Source organism: Labrus mixtus, chromosome 21, assembly GCF_963584025.1.
Source record: "Labrus mixtus chromosome 21, fLabMix1.1, whole genome shotgun sequence".
NCBI classification, from domain to species: domain Eukaryota; kingdom Metazoa; phylum Chordata; class Actinopteri; order Labriformes; family Labridae; genus Labrus; species Labrus mixtus.
The window spans coordinates 7,683,883-7,708,338 of NC_083632.1; the positions used below are offsets into that span (position 1 = coordinate 7,683,883).

The 24,456-nt window shown below is 41.0% G+C and overlaps 2 protein-coding genes across 2 annotated transcripts; one reads left to right on the plus strand and one right to left on the minus strand.

Moving 5' to 3' along the window:
* Nucleotides 1-256: 256 nt before the first annotated feature.
* On the minus strand, nucleotides 257-3,504 carry bccip (BRCA2 and CDKN1A interacting protein). Its single transcript, XM_061027430.1, has 7 exons — nucleotides 3,322-3,504; nucleotides 3,074-3,148; nucleotides 2,883-2,963; nucleotides 2,694-2,780; nucleotides 1,777-1,964; nucleotides 1,209-1,377; nucleotides 257-957 (listed from the first exon to the last, which is right to left on the minus strand). Exons 1-7 carry the CDS (start codon nucleotides 3,460-3,462, stop codon nucleotides 787-789), a joined length of 912 nt encoding a protein of 303 aa, XP_060883413.1. The 5' UTR covers nucleotides 3,463-3,504; the 3' UTR covers nucleotides 257-786.
* Nucleotides 3,505-3,633: 129 nt separating this feature from the next.
* mmp21 (matrix metallopeptidase 21) lies at nucleotides 3,634-10,929 on the plus strand. Its single transcript, XM_061029010.1, has 16 exons — nucleotides 3,634-4,406; nucleotides 4,496-4,579; nucleotides 4,690-4,786; nucleotides 4,976-5,050; nucleotides 5,475-5,549; nucleotides 5,648-5,731; nucleotides 5,864-5,949; nucleotides 6,029-6,127; nucleotides 6,217-6,349; nucleotides 6,984-7,147; nucleotides 7,237-8,140; nucleotides 8,428-8,567; nucleotides 8,686-8,827; nucleotides 9,038-9,295; nucleotides 9,405-9,577; nucleotides 10,010-10,929. Exons 1-16 carry the CDS (start codon nucleotides 4,344-4,346, stop codon nucleotides 10,313-10,315), a joined length of 2,883 nt encoding a protein of 960 aa, XP_060884993.1. The 5' UTR covers nucleotides 3,634-4,343; the 3' UTR covers nucleotides 10,316-10,929.
* The last annotated feature ends 13,527 nt before the right edge of the window (nucleotides 10,930-24,456 follow it).

Below are 24,456 nucleotides of genomic sequence, written 5' to 3' on the forward strand. Positions count from 1 at the left end.
AGTCTGTCTTACATATGTGAGGGCCCTGACAAGACTAGAGATTTTCAGACTTCAATGAGCAGCAGAGGGGCTGCAGGTGGATGCTGTACTTTAAAAAGGAAGATATATACTTACCTCCTGTTCACATTATCAGGTATACAGATTAAAAGGACTCTTTCACTGACTTACCTTCATCTGTTTTAATGACAAATCCAGATGTGTTGGAAGAGTACATTTCTTTTCACATGACACGCAAGGTTTAAAGAAATGAGAAGTATTGCAAAGAAATGTGTTTATTAATAATCAGTGGCAGGGGATCTACAGACATTCTTGGCAGTTCTATCCATGTTTTGCTCTTTTACTACACAAAAGACTGCTTTCTGCTCAGGTTATGGACAAACGTGTGAAATCGGCTTCCCACCGGGCGATGTCATCAGAGAGAACTGGATCTGCTGTGTGACAAATGTGGCTGAACTCTGAGCTGTTGACATTAATACAAAAGGTGCATCATATTCAACAGTTCTAGTTTATAATCTTGTTAGAAAGAATCTTGTAAAAAAAAAAAAAAAAGCACAAGCTAGTGCTGGATTTGTATTTATATTCACATGATCTTAATCGCTGTATAATTTGGCTTTATCCGTGATATGTCCATTTTCTTCTACGTTGGATCTTAAAGTGAAGCACACGTTTGTAAAAAGCTGTATCACAATACTGACACTGCCTTTCCTGAGAGTATATTTAAAGTCTCTTGTTAGCATATTGAAAAATATTCATGGTGTACACAGATGTTGAGGTTTATTGTGAGGTTTACACAGTTAAGTATTCTTTGAGTTTGTCCATAATAGCGGACATTCTGTCTGCTGGTATCAGCATCACCGTTCTGAACGGTTTCATGGGGACGTCATCGAACGACCACCTGCCGCTTAAACAGGAGTCTGTTTCATCCTGGACCGAGTAGTGGAACTTCATGATGGCTTGCTGTGAAGAGAACACAGATGGTACTTCAACATGTAGGAATACTTAGAAATAAAGCTGTTATGCATCACTTCTGTACTATTTGAAGGGCTGAGGAATTCTTAAAAATGATTAGTAGCCTACGCAAAAATCACTCCCTTGAGGCAATTTTTCTTTTTTAAGCTCAGAGATAAAAAGTGATATTTCCAAAGTACTGTTTGTGGTTCTCACCCTGTGTAGTATCAAACATTATGTACGCATTTTCATGCTTTTACCTCATAAAAGAATTCCTCTTCTGCATTGACAAACATGTATTCATCTTTGGGAGCGCCTCCTCTGGCTGGAATATTCTTGCTCGTCTCTTTGCAGGTTTTGCTGATCATCAGACAGTAGTGGCATCTCCCACTTGGCTTGTTTGTCCTCTGAGCTTCAGCTATTTCATCCCTAAAAGGAGAGACAAACATTCAGATTTTGCGTATAAAAAGGGACACTATTCTAACAGTTCACAACTCTGAAATAAAACAGAAACCCCTTCGGCTATTAGAACCATAAAAACATTTCTTTACAAACTAAACTAGAGGTCAGGAAAAAGGGACACCGTTTGTTCTGATCTAATCTTTCCTCTTTGACGCCACGAACGCTGCACCCAGGTTGAAAATTTGTTAACTTCAGCGCAAGAACGACAAGCGAGACCTAGCTCGGCGGGGCGCAGATACGCTACTGCACAGAGCAACACATAGACAATGAATGGGCTTGACAGCTTGACAAAGGCCCTTTAGTGTTAATTATACCCCTAAAGAAAAAAATACTGAAGAGGACACTGAAGAGCAGAGTAGAGCTTACTGGAGCTGTTTGTGAAGCGGGAGGGCGATCTGTGGGGGCACGTTGATGAAGCGTTCACTCAGCAGTAGACCAACAGGCTTGCTGGTATCACTGAGGATCTGCTCCAGCTGTTCCGTCATGCTGGGGGTGGAGTTCTTCTCACACTGGTCCACGATCAGCTCCTTCACTTCCTCCACACATTGCACATCCTGACAATTGCATCAAACACACACGTATCTAATCAATCTAATAAATCTAATATCTAAATAAAGAGCTTCACGTGCTAAAACATATAAATTATATTCAGCCAGGTGTTTGCTATGATGTGAAAAAAAAATCTGAGTTAGTAATAATTGACCAAATGCATAAATAATACAAAAAATAACATTATAGAGATTTTAATTAAAGCATATTTAGATAGTTGGTGTTAGCAACAGATGTTATAAATGTTTTAAGTAAGATTGACGCTGTTTATCATGCTTCTCTGAGGTTTATTGCTGACTGTGGAGCCCTGACCCGTCATTGTGAACTGTATTCTCGAGTGGGATGGCCTTCTTTGTCCACCAGGAGCACTTTTATTTACAAGGCCATCCTTGGGCTACTTGCCCTCCTACATCTGTAACCTAATCACACGGAGAACTGTTGATTCTTACGGTTTGCGTTCAAATGATCAGCCGTTGCTGTCTGGTCCATTTGCCCGCACAGAGCTGGGAAAAAGGGCTTTCGTCTACTCTGCTCCTTCTACATGGAACATGCTGCAAAAAGACTGGAAAATAACTGAACTGATTTCTTTGAATGCTTTTAAATCCAGGCTGAGAGCACTTGAGACGACCTCCTTTACTTGTAACTGTTTTTTATAATTTTAATTGCTTGGTTTTTAATCTCAATGGGACTTTCCTGGATAAATAATGGTTAAATAAAAATTAAAAAAATGTTACCTTTCTCTCTGTAAGGTTCAGCATGGAGATGAAGCCAAACACTTCATCCGGGTCGTCGTCATCACTGTCCTCTGGCACCTCAGCTTGCTAGATCAAAAAAAAAAAAAGAAGTAACAAGTAGAGATACATGATAGAGCTGAAATTCAAAAGCAAAACCGGAGATTAGTTTGAGCTATTGAGGGAACCCACCTTGATGACGCTTCCAACATGATTCTGTTGAATGATGAGGTCTGTCATCTCTGCTGTGTTTACATGCGCTTTTAGAAACACCTGGAAAAACAAGCATGGCATTAGTGAGAGGGATGATCAGTCCCCAAAAAATGTGATCTTAAGACTTTGCATGAGAATATAGTAGCAAAACATGGAAGACTGTTCCACACCTGTTGTAAGAGCTTCTTGATGCCATTGTAGTCACTGCTTAGAATGGTGTGGGCTTCAAAATCCACAATGACCTCCTGCATATGAAACAACAACAAAGCAGCTGTGTCAACTATTTAGTTTTAGTTTTGGTCAGTAAACAGTTCAATGAGAGCTTCCTGTTGCCATTAGCCTACAGCTGAGTTAGCTTGCCGAATAGCAAGGCCATGCATCTCATTCTCATTCACAGTGCTGTGTGTTGTAGTTGTACCTCATTAATCTCCTCCTCTGACCCCTCGCTGTCCTCCTCTCCGGATTCATCGTCGTCCTCGGGATTCTCATCGGAGCTGTTGTCACTATCCGCTGGGTTTTCACCCAAACCTATTGCTCTCTTCTTAGCGGACGAAGCCATGCTGCAAACATACAACAACACGTGTTCTCGCTGGGTGGGCGGGGCGACGCTTAAAGTGCGTCCACAGAGCGAAGAGGTAGGAAACTGACACTCCGAAGCCGCCATTTTGGCTCCAACGTACACTACAGCGCTGCTATCTGCGCTGCGGAGCCACAACGTAAACCAGTCACTCGTAGGTAGAATGGACTAAACCATGTTAGAAAGAGGGGTCTCTAATCGTTTAAACATTGCAAAACTACAATTCTACCTGTAGAAATATGTTTTCTATTCAATTTCCTATTAATTAAGTGTCACATTTTTTACCATTTGAAATCGTTAATGGTTTATTAAAAATGTTCGATAATATTAATAAATATTTTAAGCATTTTTCTACCCTTCTCGACGGTGTTTGTAATCGTCATGCACCAAGCGGAAGAGACAAACCAAGGTACTTAAATGTCGTGCAGTATTTTGTCTTTTGAGTATTATATGTTGTTCGTGTCATTGTGCAATACAGGTGACATGGATAAATAACTTTAGATATCATGAGGCAACACGTCTGGGTTCAATTAAAGCGACATGTAGCTATGAGTGTGTCTTACTAATGTAAACAATAACATGAGAGTACACTATGATATAGCCACGTATTATCTGGATACATTGAAAAAGAAATGGATGATTGCTTTTACTCGTCTTGTTCAAACGTGACTCGACAGTTTTGTTATCAGCAGGTCGCATATAACAGTTTTAGGGTGTAGCTTGGCTTGCTTTGCCTTCACACCCTCTGTCCTCAGTTGTTTTTGCAGGTATTGGAGTCTTGATAGTGGCATCATTCATATTTCACCCTGCTCTGTTCTGCTGCACTCTCACCCTTCAGCCGGTGTTTTAGAGTCTTGGCCAGGATGCATGTACTGCTTCTCAAAGACCCAAGAGAAGAGGAGTCAGGACCTGATCCTTACATTAAGGTGGATACAGTACATTTGTTTTGTGTTCATTTCGATGCACTCAACCATTGTTGTTCATTTTAAAGCAATGCATTACTTTGTTTGCACAGGAGCTGGCATCACACGGACACAAAGCAACCCTTATTCCAGTGCTGTCTTTTAAGTTTGTCTCATTAAACACCCTGTCGGATAAGGTAAATTAAACTGGTGCTGTCCTTAACTAGATTTTGTGTCTTTTGATTCATCTTAATGTTAGTTTGCTTTATGTGTATCTGTTTTTTTTTTTATTCACTCTTGTTCTCAGCTTTTCCAGCCAGAAAAGCATGGCGGTCTTATATTCACCAGTCCAAGAGCAGTGGAAGCTGTGAGGATGTGCTTAGAAGCAGAACAAAGACAGGAAGGTAAGAAAGGAAGAAAGGAAGAAAGGAAGAAAAGGGAATTATTACTACCTTTACTGTATTCATTTAATGCTATGAATCCTTTGCAATTGGATTACTTTTGTACAAATTAGTATCATTTCCATGTGCTGTATTGCTTTACTTTTTCTGAGACGTATCTTTTGATGTCTCACCTTTTTCCTGATGTTTAAGAATGGAACAGCTCTGTGAAAGACAAGTGGAATATGAAGTCAATCTATGTGGTCGGGAAAGCAACTGCTGCATTAGGTGAGACACATTTGTCTTTGTGTTTGTAGTTCTTTTTTTTTTTTATGATACATCCTTGCTGTGCTAATGTTAATTGCAGTGAAGTGTGGCAGGCACCAGGTGCTGACAGAGGTGTGTGAGGTGCTGCTACTTCACAAAGTCTTTTGGAAGTGGGTTGTACATTAAATGGCAGCTTGGTGTGAGACACAGCAAATATTTGCTTTTTTAGAAAACAAGCAGGTGCAGCACCTGTCTGACGTGTGCTGGAACTTCTTCCTTTAGTAACAGCTGATCCCTTTATTGTCCGTTTTCTAGGAGTTGTGTATTTAGTAGTTAAACTCGATGAAATCAATTTAAAGGTTTTAGATATATGTGTCATTGTTTTGCTGGTTTCTTTTCCATATTTTAATAACAACAATAACAATTTGTGTTTTCTCTCAAACAGTACAAAACCTGGGCCTGAACCCTTTGGGCGAGGACACAGGGACAGCAGACGCCCTATCACGTGTCATCATCGAACGTACGATTTGATGATATACTTCCACAGGCTAATCTTAGCTGAAGTTTCATGATGGTTCTGATAATTGATTTGACCTTACATTTGAATTCTCGTCACAGGGGAGGACACAAATATTCCCCCACTTTTTTTCCCCTGTGGCTCAATCAAAAGAGAAGTGTTGCCTACGGCTTTAAGGGAAAGTGGTAAGCATGTTTCCCTTTGTGCCTCAGAGTTTAAGCTCAAGGTGATAGAAGTCCCACGGGGGTTACGCTAATTATAAAATAATAATTGTGCTACCTTTATCACTGTGCGGGATCTGTTTCTTTTGTTTCCAGGAGTGCCCCTGGAGACGCTGACTGTCTATCAAACCGCTGAACATCCAGATCTGGAGAAAAATCTCAAGAACTATTTCACCGAGCAGGTAAACTGCACTCCTACTGCAATTTTAGAGAGCACTATGTGAAATGTATACATGAATCATTAGTGTATCATCATTGTAGGGCACGCCAGCCAGCATCAGTTTCTTCAGTCCTTCGGGGGTGAAGTTTTGCCTGGAAGTGGTGCGGAGGCTGTCAGGTGAACAGCTGACTCAGATAAAGGTACAGCTGACTCATAATCACGCTGAATATACACTTTTTAAAACAACTCCATTGCCTCTGACCGTCGCTTTAACTGGTCTTGTTTCCAGTTTGGAGCCATTGGACCGACTACAAGAGACGCTATGACAGCAGAAGGCCTGTGTGTCAGCTGTACGGCGGAAAAACCGACACCAGAATACTTGGCTGCAGCAATCGCTAAAGCTCTACAAGAACCAAACACAGGCTCCTAAATCCCTCCACTTGATCTTTGTTCTGTGTATATTCTGTATAGTTGATGTGTTTTGACATTTACCTGTTTTATTTCAAGGATTATCTTGCCAGTTTTGCATGTAAAAAAAAAAAGCTGATTTGCACTTAAAAAGTGGCTTTCTGTGCCAGAAGAAAATGTGACTTAATATAATGCTGTTTATGTTAAGCCTGCCTAAGGAAGTTGAATGTTGTGCGTTTGTTTTTGAGAATAAACTTTGGCCAATGTGATGATGTGGAAGGTTTGGTTAGTGGTTATTTATTGCATATCACCTCAGAGTGTGTGTGTGTCCTTTTCAAAGCAAGTGTTGGCAGTCTATACTGTTATTGTCCACATGAAAGCATAGGTTTCACCCTCCTTCCACAGGTCAACAACAGTCCATTTAAAACCAATGACGCATGTCTCACACATCCATGCAATTCAGTCAAAGTGAGCAGGGGGAGACAGTAAAGAGTTTACTTCTTACACAAAGCTGGAGAAAGTGGGTCCACCTCCAGAGAGAGAAAGTCGCACCTTTCAGGTGGGTGTGGCGAAGCTCCGCGTCTGCCTTTAAAAGCTGCACTGCGGCGTCTTCCTCGCCATCATCTCACTTGTAATCTCAGGAGTGAACCGACGGCACGATGCTGACTTTTATCCAGCTGATCATTTTGCTCTTTTGGACGAGCATTAGCTCAGCTGATGCGGAGAAACTTTTCCATAAAAGGGATCATTCTGATGTGCAGAACCTGAACTCTCATCAAGCTGAGGTTATCACCGACAAGTACTCGGCAGAGGTAAAAACAATCTTATCATTTCTCCACTATGTAACATTAAACGAGTGACCTTTTGGAGGCTTAAATGTAACCTTTTCTTGTTTTTTTAGTTATTTCTCTCTAGATATGGATTCATTAAACCGGTAAACTGGGAGGAGGTCCAGTTTGAGGACGTGGACACCTCTTTCACTGAAGACTTCCTGGAGGAATTTCAAGATAAGATCCAAGAAGGGACCTCAGTGCATCGATCAAGGGATTCGCCTCGTGTTGGGGCTCAAGATGACAGCAACAGCTTCACAGAGAGCCAGGCGTTTGCTTCAGCTATTGAGGAGTTTCAGAGAGTGTCGGGTCTGCCGGTCACAGGCATGTTTGATGAGGCCACAAAGGAGGCGATGAACAAACCGAGGTGTGGAGTCCCCGACAAGGAGATCGAGCTGAACGCCCATGAAGCACTTGAGAACACTACCGTTTCAGATATTGAAAACAGTGTCAGTGAGGCTGACAGTAATAACACAGGGAGTAATGCAACCAGCGACACTTTTTTTGGCACCGAAAACTCATTTGAAGATGACTTTTTCAATTTCAACGACACAGAAAGTGTTCTCACAAACATCTCCAATGACACCAGCAGCAATTACACAAATGACTTAGTTGATCACATTTCAAATGAAACCTCTCCCAATGATATCAGCATGCACAGTCAAACAAAACATATCAGCCTGAGCTCTCAGCAGAGCAAAGCAGTGCAGCGCAGAAAACGTGACCTTGCAGCTCTCGTATCCAAAAACAGACAAAGGAGAGATTTGAGCGAAACGGGCTACATGGCCTTTTCTAAGAAGGTGCTGAAGTGGAGGCTGATCGGAGAAGGCTACAGCAGTCAGCTGTCCATCGAAGACCAGAGGCATATCTTCAGACTGGCCTTCAGGATGTGGAGCGAGGTGTCTCCGCTGGACTTTGTGGAGGACACACGCTCCCCGCTAGAGGAGGTGGACATCCGGCTGGGCTTTGGCACAGGTACACTCATTGCATTATACTTTTTTCATAAATGTAGATACAATAACAATGCACTTTGATTTATCCAACCTGATACATTGTGGAATCTGTGCTTCTACAGCCTGTAAGCAAAGGAGGTGTGTTACCTTTAGAGTCTCTATCCTTGGAACAAGAATGTGTTGTCTTTACTACAGAACGGCTGGAGGATTTTGCATTGTGTTGCATTGTGCTGCAGAGTTCTTAATTCAAATCAAACAGAAAAGGCAATGCATCTAATTCAAACCTTGTCCGTTCTGAACTCCACACAGGAAGACACCTGGGATGCAATCAAAGGTTTGACGGCACCGGTCAAGAGTTTGCCCACGCCTGGTTTCTGGGTGACATTCACTTTGATGATGATGAACATTTCACCGGTCCCGACGCTGGCAGTGGCATCAGCCTTCTCAAAGTAAGAATACCGCGGCACGACTATAGGAATAATATAATAAGGATAAAGGAGTAAATGATCAGAGCTTTGTCTACAGCGCCATTCATTCTAACATCTTTTTTATATTGCTTTATATTAGGTGGCAGTTCATGAGATCGGCCATGTTTTGGGTCTCCCCCACATCTACAGACCCGGCTCTATAATGCAGCCCAGTTATCTGCCCCAGGAGTCCGGCTTTGAGGTGGACTGGATGGACAGGAAGGCCATACAGCACCTCTATGGTAACAGCACCATCTAGTGGACACACACACACACACACACACACACACACACACACACACACACACACACACACACACACACACACACACACACACACACACACACACACACACACACACACACACACACACAGACCCAGATTGAGGGTTATTTACACACAGGAATAAACAGTCAACATGTATGTAAAAAGCTCTTTTGTGTGCTTCTAGGGGGCTGTAAAGGTCGATTCAACACAGTGTTCGACTGGATCAGGAAGGAGAAGACGCCCTATGGGGACGTGGTCATCCGCTTTAACACCTACTTCATGAGGGGCGGCTGGTACTGGCTGTATGAGAACAGGAATAACAGAACCCGGTTTGGAGATCCAGTCGCACTGCAGATTGGTTGGCGTGGAATTCCCATGGACGGAGTGGATGCACGCGTGCATGTGTGGTCCAGAAAAAGAGACGCTGTTTACTTCTTTAAAGGTAATCATGAAGCGAGTCTTCACGCCATGTAAGTACAGTATAGTGCCACCTTTTTTTTTTTTCTAACAGGCCCTCATGGTATATTTGTCCAATGTTGTTTTGTGTACAGGTACTCAGTTTTGGAGATACGACCATGAGAATGACCAGGCGTTCAAACAAGACCCTGAAGGTCACCGTTATCCCAGGTTAATCTCTGAGGGTTTCCCTGGGGTACTGAGTCCCGTTGACACGGCCTTTTATGACAGGAGGGACTCCCACATCTACTTCTTCAAAAACACTCTCGTAAGAATAGCGTCCTTATCTTCTTTTTTTTGTGTTGGGCAGCTAGGGCAAATAAAGCCCAACGATAAGTAAGATTTGAAACAATAATACACTTGGGGATTATGTAAAAGAAATCTGAAGAGGTGACAAATTAAAGGTTTTAAATGGAGTCAGAGTAGGCAGCTGAAAGTGAGCAATGGCCCCTACAGGCACCACAAATGGAGGTTTGGCCTTTGGGTGCTGGGCTAAAAGTGCATTTTTCTTATGTGATTTGTAATCTAACCAAGCTGGTTTGATATACAAAAAGGTACGTCTTAGAGAAAAGAAAGCACACCTTGATTCATTTGTTTCTCAGCTTTAAACCCCAAGCAAACAAACCTCCTGTGATTTGTTTGTGTGTCGTAATTAAATTGATTTCTACAAAAGAGGCAAAACAATTATCTGTTCAAACAGGTGTACGCATTCGACGTGTCAGCCAACAGCTTGGCAAGAGGCTTCCCCAGAAACATCAGAGATGTTTTCCCTGCAGTGGAGAGCGGAGACCATCCAGATGGCAACATTGACGCTGCCTACTTCTCTTACACCCACAATGCCATCTTTCTACTCAAGGGCACACGCTTCTGGCAGGTGGTGGGAAGCCGAAATCGCTGGCGCCGGCCCTTTCTGCCACGGAATGGCCTGCTGCCACACAGGGAGGTGGATCAGCACTGGTTCGACATCTGCAACGTTCATCCCACGGCACTCAAACTGACACGCTGAGGTTGCTGAAGCAGAGACTTTTTGAACACTACTCGTGTGTACAGGTATGATCTACGCACTCGCCTCTTGTCATACATGTGCAGATGTCAGTTATCTACTTGTTTTTGTGTGTTGTGAATGTATAATTTAAGATCCTAAAGACAAAAACAGCTGAATTTCACTGTTGGCTTTTATTGAAATGAAGAGTTCTATTAATACATATGCTGTCTGTCTCATACTTTGAGGTGCCAAGAGCATATTGGCGGGAAATAAATCCTGAAGGACCTTTTATGTTTACAATATATAAAGCATTAGAGAGATTTCATTTATTTATAGAGTGTTTGTAAAGTCTTTATACCGACACCTCATTTGATTTGTTGATGAATGTAAGAGGACTCTTAAATTGCACACCATGAAAAAGGGGATTCTTTCTTCAAAAAGGTTGAATAAAGTACAGGCTCACAATGCAAATACCATTTATAAAGGCATCTTTGACCTTTCCTGTTTTTATGTTGCATTCCCATTTTCCAATTTTGCACAAGTAGTAATGAAATAACTTTTCCCAGACTGTACAAATGATCTCATTTCAGTTCAGTTCATTGCTCATTATGAAAGTACAAAAATACAAACCAGATTTTTCAGTACTGCAGGTTGTGGCTTGTTTCTCTTTAATTGACCATTTCATGTACAAACCTGTGTATCTAATAACCACGTTTAAAAAAAAAAAAAAAAAAAAAGTGTCCAAATGAATATGCAATATAGATATGACGAAGCTTGACAATAATGGAGAAAAATGTCTTCTAAATGCAAGGAATGAGGAACCGTACTTCTATGATTAATTTATGATTAATTCACCATTAGTTAATGATTAACTAATGGTTATTTAATTATTAATTAACCTTAAGTTAATGAGTCACTAATGGTTTTTTAAAGATTTATTCTTTAGCTTTTTTGCCTTTATTTGATAGGAAAGTTGATTGTGAGTGGAGGAATGACTTGTGGAGCCACATGTCGGACATGAACCAGGGTCGCCCACTTGGTGGACTTTCGCCTCCTTGCATGGCTCGTAACCTAACCGGCAAGGCCCCCTACTAAAAATGACCTTTATAGTTTAGTTCCTCGATTGTTCCTCATTTGTACTATGCCAGATTTCTTTTAAATTACTTGTTAAAGGCATGTCAGGTTTTGGTGTATATAAATGTTAATCCCAAGTCTTCTTGTTGGTTTTATAGCACATATGGACTCACTGTATACCTAACAACCAGTTAGCTCTTAACCACTGGCAGAAACTCAGACTAGTGGCATAATATGGAAAGCAATAGAAAACCTTAAAGAAAATCAGTTCCAGTCCTGATTCACCGGTTGCAGTACAATACACTGATTTGTAAGAAAACAGTATGAGCTTCATCCCAGAGGTGTTTAAAAAAATCTATTCTTCTTTTAAACCCTTCTCATTGTCAGAGGCCTAGTGAAAGACTTACACATAATTAAAAAAAAAAAGAGCCTTTTGAAATTTAGATTGAAGCAGAATGATTGAAAAGAGGCCTCGCCTTATTACTTAACGCTGTTCCATTTCATAGTAATCATGTGAGCAGGGTGCAAAGAAACAGAGACATTGATTCTGTAATCGATACGTTACTTGAACACTCTTATTAATTCGGCTCATCTTCGGAAGATTAAGCTCCTGGTGGGCCGCGGATAACTAGCGTGGCGCTCCGGGCGCTCTGTAGGCTATATTAATAAATTGAAGTAGAAATCAATTACAAGCAAAGGAACAAAATGTCACAGCAAGAGCGGCTATAGAGACGGATGTCATGAGATGGTGGGTTTGCAGAAGGAGTTCCTGTTAGTGAAAAGAAGGTGTAGTTAATTACTTTTATAGAAGGGGCCATTTCCTATAAAGCCAGTGATTTGAACTTGTTAACATCCATCTTTTTCCATTTTAGAAGCATGACAAGTTGTTGCTTTGGTTTTGGTTTGGGTTCATCCTGGACTTAGTACCATAGCTCTCCTAATTCCTCTCAGCGTGAACAACCTTGGTAAAAACATTTAAGTCTTTAACAACAACTAAAGCTTATAAAATGGATTAATGGACTAAAAAAAATATATTCAAAATGAAAGAAAATCTAACATAGATCAATTTACTAATGCGAGCTGTGTTTGGCTGTGTCTAGCAATAAAAAAAAAAGCCCTGAGTGCTTCTATCATAATGACTAATTAGTAGTTTTCTCTTGAGATATGTACTTATTTATTTCATTACCTTGAGATAACAATGCTGGTTCACTGGTGATAATGACTTAAAGGTCACGACTCTTGCAAAATACACTTCACCATGTTATTCTAACATTAATATGTGTCCCTAGTCTGTCTTCAAACCCCCTAATTGTGAGAAAAGTCCATTTACTCCATCTTTTACCTGCTCCACTTTTTCAGAAAATGACTGCTCAAACAGGTCGTTTGGGGATTTTCCCTTTGTGACATCACAAAGGGCAGTAACCCCTCCCCAAAGTGGGTGACACTCCCACAGCTACGTGTTTGTTCTGCCCTCTGAGTCTGCCAATCAACAGGTCATGGTGCAAGAAAGCCTGAGCCACCCAAGCCCCTCTAGAGAGGTGTGGTCGACCACAGCTCATTTAAAGCTACAGACTCAGAATCAGCCTGTTCTGAGCAGGGCTGAAATCGAGCGGTTTATATGCTAAAATACGGGATCAGAGTAGATTCATAACAAGAAACTTCACAGACATGTTTTGAGGAGCTCTGACACTTATTTAAACTGGTTGAAAAGAAGGATAATATGTGACCTTTAAATTCAGTTATTTTCTTGAGAGCTCAACTAATTTATCTCATTTACTCTATATGAACTCTTGTTAAAGCTTATCATGGGGTAATTTGATGGTAATCCGGCAAAAAAAAACAATAGGCTAGTTGCTGTGATAGGCCAGCGCTTGACGACCAGCCATGCTGCCATTGCCCACACTAATGAATTAAGTTAAGCCTATGTACTCTATATCTATGTTGGTTTTGGGCTCTTGGAACCCTGTGGTTGTTATCACCAGATAATGATGATTAATCCAATGTAAAGGAAAAACCATCCTTGTTATCCAAGAAAAGTTAGCTTGTTATTACAGGGAAACCAGCTTGGTTATCTCAAGATAAAAAAGTTGAGTTCTTGAGTAAACCACTGCTCCTTCTCAAAGGGAAATCAGACTAAAAATGTATGGATGCTTGTCTGCCTTGGGCTTCCATAATATACAACCTTAAAGAGCCCATATTATGCCCGTTTTGGGGTTGGTATATTTAATCTATGTTCCTACTTTTGTACGGTCACAATAGCTAAAGTCCAAAAAAAGTGTCTGTTTTCATGTACTGCTCCTCCTTGCTCCCTCTCCACTCTGAGTGCGTCAGCTACGCTCTGTTGAGCCCCCACTGTTAGACCCCACGTGGGCCAAGTCTGCTCTGATTGGTCTGCCGATCCGCTCTGTCGTTATTGGTCAGTTGCTCAGCACGCGTCTCGGAAATTTCAACATGAGCTGCTGGGCTTGCCACAACGAGCCAATGGGCTTAGATCAGTGATCTCACACTGACAATGACGCCGGACTGACAAATTTTTATCGAGGGGGGCTAGAACCGAGCGTTACATGCAGCTAATGCTACAGCTAACAGGAGGAGGTAGGAGAAGCCACGTTTCCACGGACTTTGAATTTTTGCACATAGATGTGCCTAAACATGCACAGGACACATGGAAAACACACTAAAGAGCATATAAAACCAGAAAAAGCATAATATGGGACCTTTAAAAGTTAGCTAATTAATGTTGAATATTCCAAAAGAAGAAGACACATTTGTTTGAGGCTAATATGCATTTTGTTTGTATCTGCAGAACCTTGCTGTGTATAGTTGACATCTCAGCAGGCATAATTGATAGACTAATAATACATCTTCTACATAAGATCATGCACTTTGGTCGAAGCTTGTGATCTGTTTATTTATCCCATTATGAAGCCTCAAACACCCCCTGCACCCTGGAGTTCCGCTCATACAGAGAACTCTAATATACAAACTGTTATTCACACATGCGAGTCCCCGGCTGCAGCCTTGCACAGCTCAGTGATCTAACAGTGAACAGTGATCTATTGAAGCTCCCTCCTCTCTGCACCGCGGGCCTCTTTGGATGCGACTAGGATAAATGAGATCAGTCATGCTGATGGAAGAAGCAGCCCCAGAGAGATACACAAACCTGTGTCGTGGCGCAGGAATCCACATGGGAGGCACTTCAGAAACAGGAGAATGGGATTTAGACTCCTGCAGCACATTTTTATAGCAACAACAACAAACAAAAAAATCTCCCAAACTCTGCCAAGACGTGAGAAAAACTTGCACCGCTGTTGCCTCATTTCTTGTCTTGGAGCAGTGTGGGAAAACACAGCAATGAATCACTCCAACAGTGTCATTTCCACTGAGTGTCATACAGTAGTGTGTCTTTTCCGCGCGCCATGGGATTAACTCAATAAACTGCTGCTTTTGTAGATACAGTAATGTATTGCGTTTAAATGTATCTTCTGCAGGATTTAGCCTTTCATGGAGATCCTTATTGTCATGCTACTGATCTCTAAGGCTGAATAACAAGCCAGTTCAAGGATAAATCACTTTCAATATGCTTACAGAAAGAGAACATTTACCCAGTAAACACCTCCAGGGTTTATGTTGGAATAGAAAATGAGATTTCTCTCTGGGAGTCACGCCTTTAAGGAAGGATGTGGAATAGTTTATTTTATAATTGATTGTATGTTTCAGTTGAGTAATTGTACTTCTTTCATTGCACATGTCATAACATTTAGACAAGGCTGTGAAAATCACTTCAACGACTGTTTATCAGTAAGCACGGAGAGGACAGGACAACATTCCCCTTCCTGACTCTGAGGAACCTCAATACTTTACCCCCCCCCCCCCCCCCCAAACCCCCACCCCTCACTCAATACAAACCAACAGATGAAAATAAAATATTTCAAATTGTTTTTGTCTGATTTCTTTTCATTGAAGGTGTCTGACACAGTTTTATTTTATGAAGCTCAACACCTTTCTCCGACACAAAAGTTACAACAGAACAGACAAGAGAAGAGTAACCTAAACATGCACAACTGTATGAACAATATGATGAACAGACATGTAAACAATAGTCTATAAATTAAATATGTGGTATTTAAATGTCTAAAATTCCACCTCTTTAAAATATTCGGGGAATTTCATATGAGAAAAATTCAAATTTAAGATGTCCAAACGTTCAGTCCCCAAGAAGAGCTTGATTCCAAAAAATACCAGATCCTACATTTCCCTCAATGCAACATTAAATCATCTCGTTATTAGACCTTTTCTCCTTCAGTAAGATCACCAAAACTCCCTGACTTTATGTTTTAATGGGTTATAAGAATGTTTCTGCATGTGTTGTATAGGAGACAATATCTCTGTCTGCACAACAAATTTACATTTCTACGTACCAATAAAGAAACTTTGATCTTGAATATCATGCTGGCAATATTACTTAGCTTATTATCTAATTTTTTAGCAACAGAATACAATACGATGGTTTTCACACGCTGAGGAGTACAGTATGATGATGAGAATTTATGGGGGAAATTGGTGGAAAGACCCTTTTATTTTCGTTACATTAACTATCTTTAGATTCTGCAACAAACCGGCAAACAAATAGGACATTAAAATATTTAAAAACACAGCCTGGACGAAAAGAATTACAAAGTGGAAAAAGTAGAGAAAGAAGACAAATCATGTGTTCTTTAAGTTCTCATGCTTCCCATATGAATTCTCTCACATACTTACATGTCTATTGTCGAGACACTAAACGTCAACAAACGATGGATTAGAGTCTACAGGTACTCACTGTGAAGTCCCGTGTAGCTTCTGTATATGAACGTAAATGCACAGAATGATATTGTGCCTTCAAAAGCTGTGAAGTCAGCTTCTTAGCCACCGAAAAAGGGGCCAGTAGAGGGCGACCTCCACACACAGAAGTTGATTGAAAAGCCTTGATCACTTCCCTCAAAAAGTCTTGGACAATGTGTTCTGGCAAATTTCTATTCATTTTCAAGGTCATTTTTTTTTCAGGTTTGTGAGCTTATTTTGCATTTTCATAAACTCCCAGAGATTTTCTAATTAAGAAGTCGGTCTGCAAAGGAAACAAAATGTGCACCTGTGTTCTTTTTTTAAGACACCTGTGATTGAGATCTGCTGCTCATTATTGGGCTGCTAATTTGAAGTCTGTGGTTTATTTGGTAAACGTCTTTGCTGTGTGTGTCTGTGTTGCATCTCTGTGTGTCTGAGCACGTGTCAGGTGTATTTTGAGAGCAGAACGAGAAATTGGAGAATTCTTTGCACACTCTGAATGTGTCCCCCCTGTTGTCAGAGGCCCACTGTGGAAAAGCTGACACTTTTTTGTGTGTGTTTTTGCTTTAAATGACAGGTTATGGAAATGCCTTTACCTGGGTGTTACAAACTCTATATGCTCCGTTTGAGAAGGGAAATATGCTGCCAAAGAATTCACTGCCACCCCCGGGGTAGAGTGCGGATCAGCATTTATTCTGCAGTAATAAGCGAGGAATTCAGACTCTCCTGAAAAGCGGATTTGCAGTTGAAAGTTGTTGTGCGCATTAACTCTGAGTGGCATCGTTAACAAGGCTCCGGCTTGTTTACAGTGGTTAAAAAGAAAAACAAGCAGTCTCTCACCTCGCTAAGCAAGAGACACTTTTGCAATACACTCACGCTCAAATGCATGCGCTCTCTCAAAGGAGCCAAACACACACATGCAGATGTTCCCCCACATGTGTCCCTCTCCCTCCCTCTTTTCTTCTCTCCTTGCCCTCACATAAAGAAGTTGGGATTAAAAGAGAAAAACAGTGACTGATGCCTTCACGACTGCCTCTCAATTTCACATTCAAATCAATATTTCAAAAGCTCTTATCATCAAATACTTTCCAGGCAAAGTGCTCCCAGGATCTTTAATGTCGAGGAGAGGTAAATAGGATTTGGAATTCACAAACCCCGGGCTTTCATGCTCTCATTATACCGTGAAGAAAAAGAAACTCTGTTTTTGTGATGGAAAAGTGTGTAAGTCTGCGGTAAAAAACAGTATTTTAGACGCAGAACAAGTATATTTATGAGGTTTTTCCCCCCTCTGCTTGCTTACACTTGTAAGCAGGAGTCCCTATGCCAAATAGAAATAGTACAGTAATTACATGTCTTCTCTTGAGAATAGTCCATGTATCACACAGGCTAATTTGAATGAAGAATCTAAATCATGAAAGTGTAATTAAGTGTTGTGTAGCTTCATGCATAATGTAGGTCTAAGAACTAAATACCTGGTAAATAAGTGGAGGGGGTGTGAAAGATGATTTGGTTTGTCATACCACAAGGAATGTGACTCACACAAGCAGCCGGCCCTTAATTTGCCTCCCTACACGGTTAGAGGAATTTCTCCCTCCAGCCTAGTCACAAGCTGAACCTTGACCTTTGCCTAAGGAGGACTTTCATGGACAAAACAAGGGGCTTTCTGCTGATGTCAGTCTGAGTGGCAGCTGCAGGTCAAGGGGGAGGGACGAGGCTGTCCCACGCATGACCACACAGGAGTGGCCTCCCCGGACCCCGCGCCAGGCGTCTTCATAAAATATGAGTGAAAGGGAAAATACGTGCCCACTTTCAAGTTTTATACCTGTTTTGTTTATTTGACTTGAAAAGGTCAGAGAAACAAACACACTCAGCTCTTGGTGCTTTCAGCCATGCAGAGAGTTTTTAGGGACTCTTTCAATGTCGAAAAGTTTTGCCACTAAAAACTGCTTTTTTCCCCCATTGGTTGGATCAATGTCATTTATCAGAAATGAACAGGCAACAAATTAAGAGGCAACTGAGTTTTTTACCTGGAGTGTTGTTTTTTTTGTTGATGCAGGCTGAAAAAAGACCTTCTACTACTACTGGTCTCTGTGAACCGGCCCTTTAATTAGTATAAGAGAAGTCACAGTGTATATCTGTCACTATAACCCTTTAGATTCATTTGTACATAATCAGCAGCAATAGAGCCCTTTATTTACTTTCAAGTGTATCTATTTTTTTTTTGAGGGATGACAACAAGTCCCAACTTTACACTCTAGCGCAAAATATCGCATGCTGCTGTCAGCACCTGTAAACATTCACGGCTGAGCCACAGATACACGCCTGCTTATGAGACTATGGGTATCAGAACGAGGACCAAGTGGCCGAGCAACGGGGTTTGTCTTTCCTCCATCGCTTTCCTGTGACTGTCTCCAGATCCCTCCCTGATTTCTCCTCACCTCAGCACCCCCCATGCCCCCCCCTCTCTCCCCCTCCCTCTCCCTCCCTCTTCTACCAGAGGAACAGATGGGGTTTAACTCAGGGGGGGCAATGATGGTTGGATGTGAACAGTGCCTTACTTAACTGGGGGAAGGGTGTCATACTTTATGTTACATGCCAGCGTGTGTGTGTGCCCGCGTGTGCGTATGTGCGTGTGTGTGAATGTCTGCGTGTGTGTCCAGGTTTCACTTTCATCCTAATTTTTGGCAATACCACATTTTTTCCCCATTCTTTTTGAATGTATTATATGTTATGCGTATTACCAAAACCACCATGCAACCATATGGTTATTAAACAAATGGATATTTGTCTTAAAGTGGGTTTCAACAGTCTTGCAAGTGCACACAAAAATATGTTGTTGCATTAATAGCACTTCCTAATCAAAAAATGTGCACTTTATTGTATTTCTACACATATTCATTCATTTTCATTTTAAAAACAAAAACTCTATAAAATCCTAATAAAGATATCTGAACAGGAAAACTCAGATTTACAATCTGAACCTTGAGACTGTGTGCCCAACCACCACATACATAAAAATGAAATATATGTATCGTTAAATTTATAACTAGCCACAACGACGTAAAATAAGACATTTTTTTCCATCAATCTCCACATTGGTTAGAATACAATTACAAATATAACAATATAATTGAAGCAGATTTCAGCATTTATCTTTCAGAAAAGTTGTAATCATCACCAAAACTCCTAAATAATGCCTTCCAATCATGTGGAACAGGTTGGTATGTTGTCCTCACTTGGTCTTGTGAGGCCTTCAGCTCTTCACATGCTTTTTCACCCTTAATAAGGCCCCCCAGCCCACACAGAGAACAGGCTGCACTCACACCGGACACAGTGAATGACGGCAACTCTCACCCCTAGATTCTATTATTGGGGAGCTTTGCAAAACTCTTGACATGTTTGCAAAAGAAAATCTGCAAGGAAATGCAATGCCACACTTAGACATGCCGCAAAACCTGTCCAAAACAAAATCAGAGTTGAGAAATTAGAATGTAAAATCTTCCTCCTTCCTGTTTTTTTCTTCTTCTTTAAAACACATGTTTAAGTATCCTGTTTTCATGAAAGATGCATTTCAAGGCAACACATAGAGAGGAGTAGTTGTTTTACAGCTCCAGATGAGACCTGTGTGAAAATAGACCTCAGAAGTTGTTCTTCTCCAGACAGCTGCCAATTTTCACGAGTGTCAGCTGAAGACTGTTTTTCATATGTCAGTGTCAGTAGGATTATATTACATTACAACCTCTTGCTGGGGCCTGTGACATTTTTTTTTTTAAATGCACCCAACAGTGCATCAGTAAAATAAATATTGCATGCCTTTCACATTGGAGGATATGGCATGTTTTGTAACCTATGCTGCAGGAAGGTTCTGCATGTCAGCCATGAGAGCATTATGTCTTCAGAGGGGAAGCTCTCTCCTGCTCCGTGTTCATGCATTACATTTTGGATCACTCAATAGGCAGGAATCTTGCTGCGAGCTGGAGTTTGTGCTTTGGCTCCCTCCCATGTAGGTCACACCTTATTATGACAAATTTAAAAAGTTCTCACCATGACTCTCTGTTTGGAAAATGAGAAGGAGGTCCCCTGTGTGCCTGTGTGTCACGGATTTAAACAGCACCGTTTCACCTCCTTTTTTTTTTTCTGGAGCGTTTTGTTTGATCTAAATGAGAATTGGGAGAAAGTGGAACAGCTCGTGAAGGAGCAGTGAGAAATTGAGACTGACGTTGCCACCTCCTAGCCCTGAAATTGTGCGGAGTAGTTGTGCCAGTCTCTTTGTTTGGAGATTAATGTTGCGTCAGTCACATTCTTTGTATGAGGGACACCAGCCAAACTGCATGGTGAAATCTAGCGACTCTAAAAAACACCCATTCTCATGCAGAGGAAAATAGGAAAGCAGCATTTTGGAAAGAATCATAAATGTATCTGACATGCATGCGCTCCTGCTGTTATGAGCTATTGATATTCTGCCAGTCAAAGCTTGCCATTTGTGGCATCACCAGCCTCTGTGTTTTAACTTTGTATGTAGGTGGAACATTACTGGGTTGTGTTGAGCGGCTGCACAGCTCCGAATTAGGAGGCCCCCTCTTACTCCAGTTTTTTTTTTTCCCCTTCTCTGCAGGCTTTGCTCAGGGGCATGACACATTTCTGAGGGGCTTTGGATCCCCTCGCCTGATAATTCCTTCAATTATTCAATGGTTGGCTGGCAGATGAAGTGAGGCCATGAATAAAGCAAATCTGTGGGCCTATGAGCTCTGACAATGCAAACACACAATTAGCACTTATTTCCTCTGCTCGTCCTTGAAGGTACACCACGGAGTCTTAAAATTGAAGCAGTGCAAAAGGTGGAGAAAATGAACACATCCTTAGTACCAAAATGATCTGGTAAAAGTAGAAGTACTGATTCAGCTTGTTTACTTCAGTAACAGTGGAAAAGCAAATCCCTCTCAATGACATTGTCACTGGCTGTTTCTGTGTGAAACCCTACGTCGTATTTGAAAAATGTTTTGCTTAAATTTAAATAAATATACTTAAATAAGTCACTTGAACCTGGCTCACATGTTCAGTTGGTTGGTTGGTTGGTTGGTTGGTGAATGTCTTGCTGCTCTTAATCGCAACATCCTGGACCATGTTGGCTGCTTACCTGCATCCGGGTGGCCATAAGTTCCCCATCTCAGTCACAGTCATCACATCCTCTACAGTATGCGACACCTATTCTTTATTCTTGATGCGTGTTTTACATCGTTTTCATTATATTTGTTGGCTACCACAAATTGTCTTTTCCATGTCTTAAATCATCCGTTTGGGTTGAAATCAGTCTTGTTGTTGGGAAGGTGGCGCACAGGGATGTCAAATTAAAATAATAAACTATCCTCCTCAAGTGTCAGTTTGAAAATGTAATGCATACAAAGTACCTATCTTTGTGTTAGGGGTTAGGTAGAAGTTTTACATGTATAAGTGAAGATACCTAGGCATAGGAATATAAGTGCTCATTGTTGCTTCACACCCTCGTTCTTACATGCGTTTGCCTCCAGAGCTCTCCAACTAAATACCTGCATATTCAAGCCCAAAAACAAAGTTGGGCGGGGGTCAGTGCCACACACTGAATCTCAGCCAAACTCTCGTAGGAGTGAGCTGACGGTGAGGTCAGCTCTGATGATCTTTTTTTTTTTTTTTCAATCTCTACAAAGGTCTTTGTGAAACTAGGAGAGTTGTTTTGCAGAACTTGCTCATCATGACATTGTAGAAATAATGATAAGCCAATGGAACATGGTGGAAAACAAACACGTAAGTGATAGGGTTATGTTTCAACAGCAACAACTGTGGTCGACTTAATTCAACATATGTTCGAAGCAGGGAGAAGTAAATGCACACTCTCTCAGTAAAATAATAAACTCAGAATATACCTGGAAAAAAACCCACTCTTCTCTCCCAGTACTGTTAAAAACAAAGTAAATAAACTCAACTCTCAAAAAATCTTCAACAAAAAGTGCATTGAACATACTCTACAAATAACAGTGCAAAATAAATTAGGATTATATCGGCCTATGAAACATAACTCTGCTTTCATACAGAATCGTCCCTCATTCACGCTACAGGTTTTCCTCTGTAAGGGAGCAGGGGCTCTACTCATGCCCACACATGGTTTACTCCTCTGCTCAACATATCTTTAACTTACTCCTAACAGATATAATGTTTTAATATTGAAAGAGAGATTACAGTAAAAATGTTCAGGTAATAATTCCTTAGCAACAATTTAAAATAGTAAATTCATAAATTACACTTTAAATTAAACATACAGAGAGATATGGAATAGCATACTCATGATATAATATCTAAAGAATATACCCATAAAATAATTGACAAATTTAGTAAATAACCTCATTTAACATAAAGCTTCATCAAAATACTCTAAAGTGCATTTAAACTACAATAAACCGAACAGTGCAAAATATATTATAATGTGTTTAAATGCAAATTCACCTTTCACACAAAATATGGCTTTAGTCAACACAGCTAGGGGTTTTCCTCTGTGACTAGCAGGGGCTCTGCTCATACACACATGCATAAAACAAATTACACACAGCACACCTTCCATACAAAGTAGGGCTTTACTCCACACAGCTACAGGCTTTCCTCTGCAACCAAGAAGGGGCTTATATTACAATATAAATAAATGTATACTGCTTCTTTTCAAAATAGGGCTTCGCTTGGGACAGCTACAGGTTTTCCTATGAGGATGAGCTTCATTCTCTCTCTCTCTCTCACACACACACACACACACACACCCAACCATCCAAGGGAGACTCACCACGAGCGAAGGGTTAAATGATGGTTTATGCTCCAGTAGACGACACAAGTTTGTGAGATATCGACCTCGTTTCAAGAAAAACATGGTTTATCCTTGATGTCACGGGAAAGAACTACACTACCCCAGATCATAGTGTCAAAGCGACATCTCTGATTGGTGGAACTTGCTGTAACCATGGCAATTTTTTCCGCCCTGTGCTAAATGTGATTGGATAATTTCGCTAGCAGGCTAGTTAGTTAGCTAAAACGAAATGTACTAATAACCTTGTTATGCCGCAGTGAATGTAGTTTATATATTCACACAACACAAACTACAATATATCACAGCACTTGTACAAATCAGTATAAACATTATAACAATGTGAAAAGATCAGTTTAAAGGCTTTATATGCAATTTTTTGATCCAGCAGATGTCGCCCTTGAGCACGAGCATGAAACCAAAACAACTTGCGGTGCATTGTGGGTTAGCATGCTAATGCTAGCGATCTTTATTATGCTCGTATCTTCACACTGCATGTAAATTTACCCGAAATAAGCGTGATCTAGAAACGCAGTTAAGCAGTGAGTACAGTATGTTATTCTTCTTTTCTCTAGTCCCTCAATTAAACAACTTTTATTCGCGAGGGGAGGAGTCAGCCGTCTGGCCGGCTATGTAAACATACAGAAAGAAAACTCTGAAAACATCACAGACAGTGGGACTCAGGTGTTACACCCATTGTAGACAGTCATTACTCACAGAGTTATTTTCAGAGGATATACTTGATTTCTATTATATTTAGGTGTGAAAAATCGCATATAAAGCCTTTCAAGAGAAGTGGTATCATTCGCAATGGGTTGTGGGATAGGTAGTTTCTTGACTCTGAAAACATGCTGTAGCCCACATAGTCTTGTAAGCTACCTTTGGCTTTTTCTCGGTTTTTCAAAGCAGTTTTCGTGCAGAATAAAAAGTATTATAGTCACGAGTTTTGGGGTAGCCGGTTGTCTTGGTTCCAGGCTTCAATCTCTTGAAGCTTTCACAATCTCTTGTGAAATGTCAATGGAGGATTTGAATGTGGAAATTTACTTCCGGAACCAGAGCCGCCGAAAAAGTGGGCGGTCACTGTTGAGCTCTTTAACAGGCATCAGATTATAGCTTTTTTTCTAGAGTCTGATCTCCAGCAGTCACTCTGTCCTAGTCTTACTCAGTGCAGTCAAGTGTAGGACAAAAGCAAAAAGAAGGGGGGTGCTGCTCTCCACCCTAATGAAGTTGTAGGTCTTGCTCCTCGCTGCGCTCTGTTGGAGAAACAAAGCTAATCATAGTGAGAGCGGCCCCAGACTGTTACAACAGAGGGACCAGGTGCTTGTTCCTTTTTTTTTTTGCTCTCTCTTCTTCCTTTTTTTTTTTTTTTTTTCATAGAGCACCTGCCTTTAACCATCTGCACCTGCTGCCTGTAAGAAGACAAGGGTGCGGCTCTCACAGC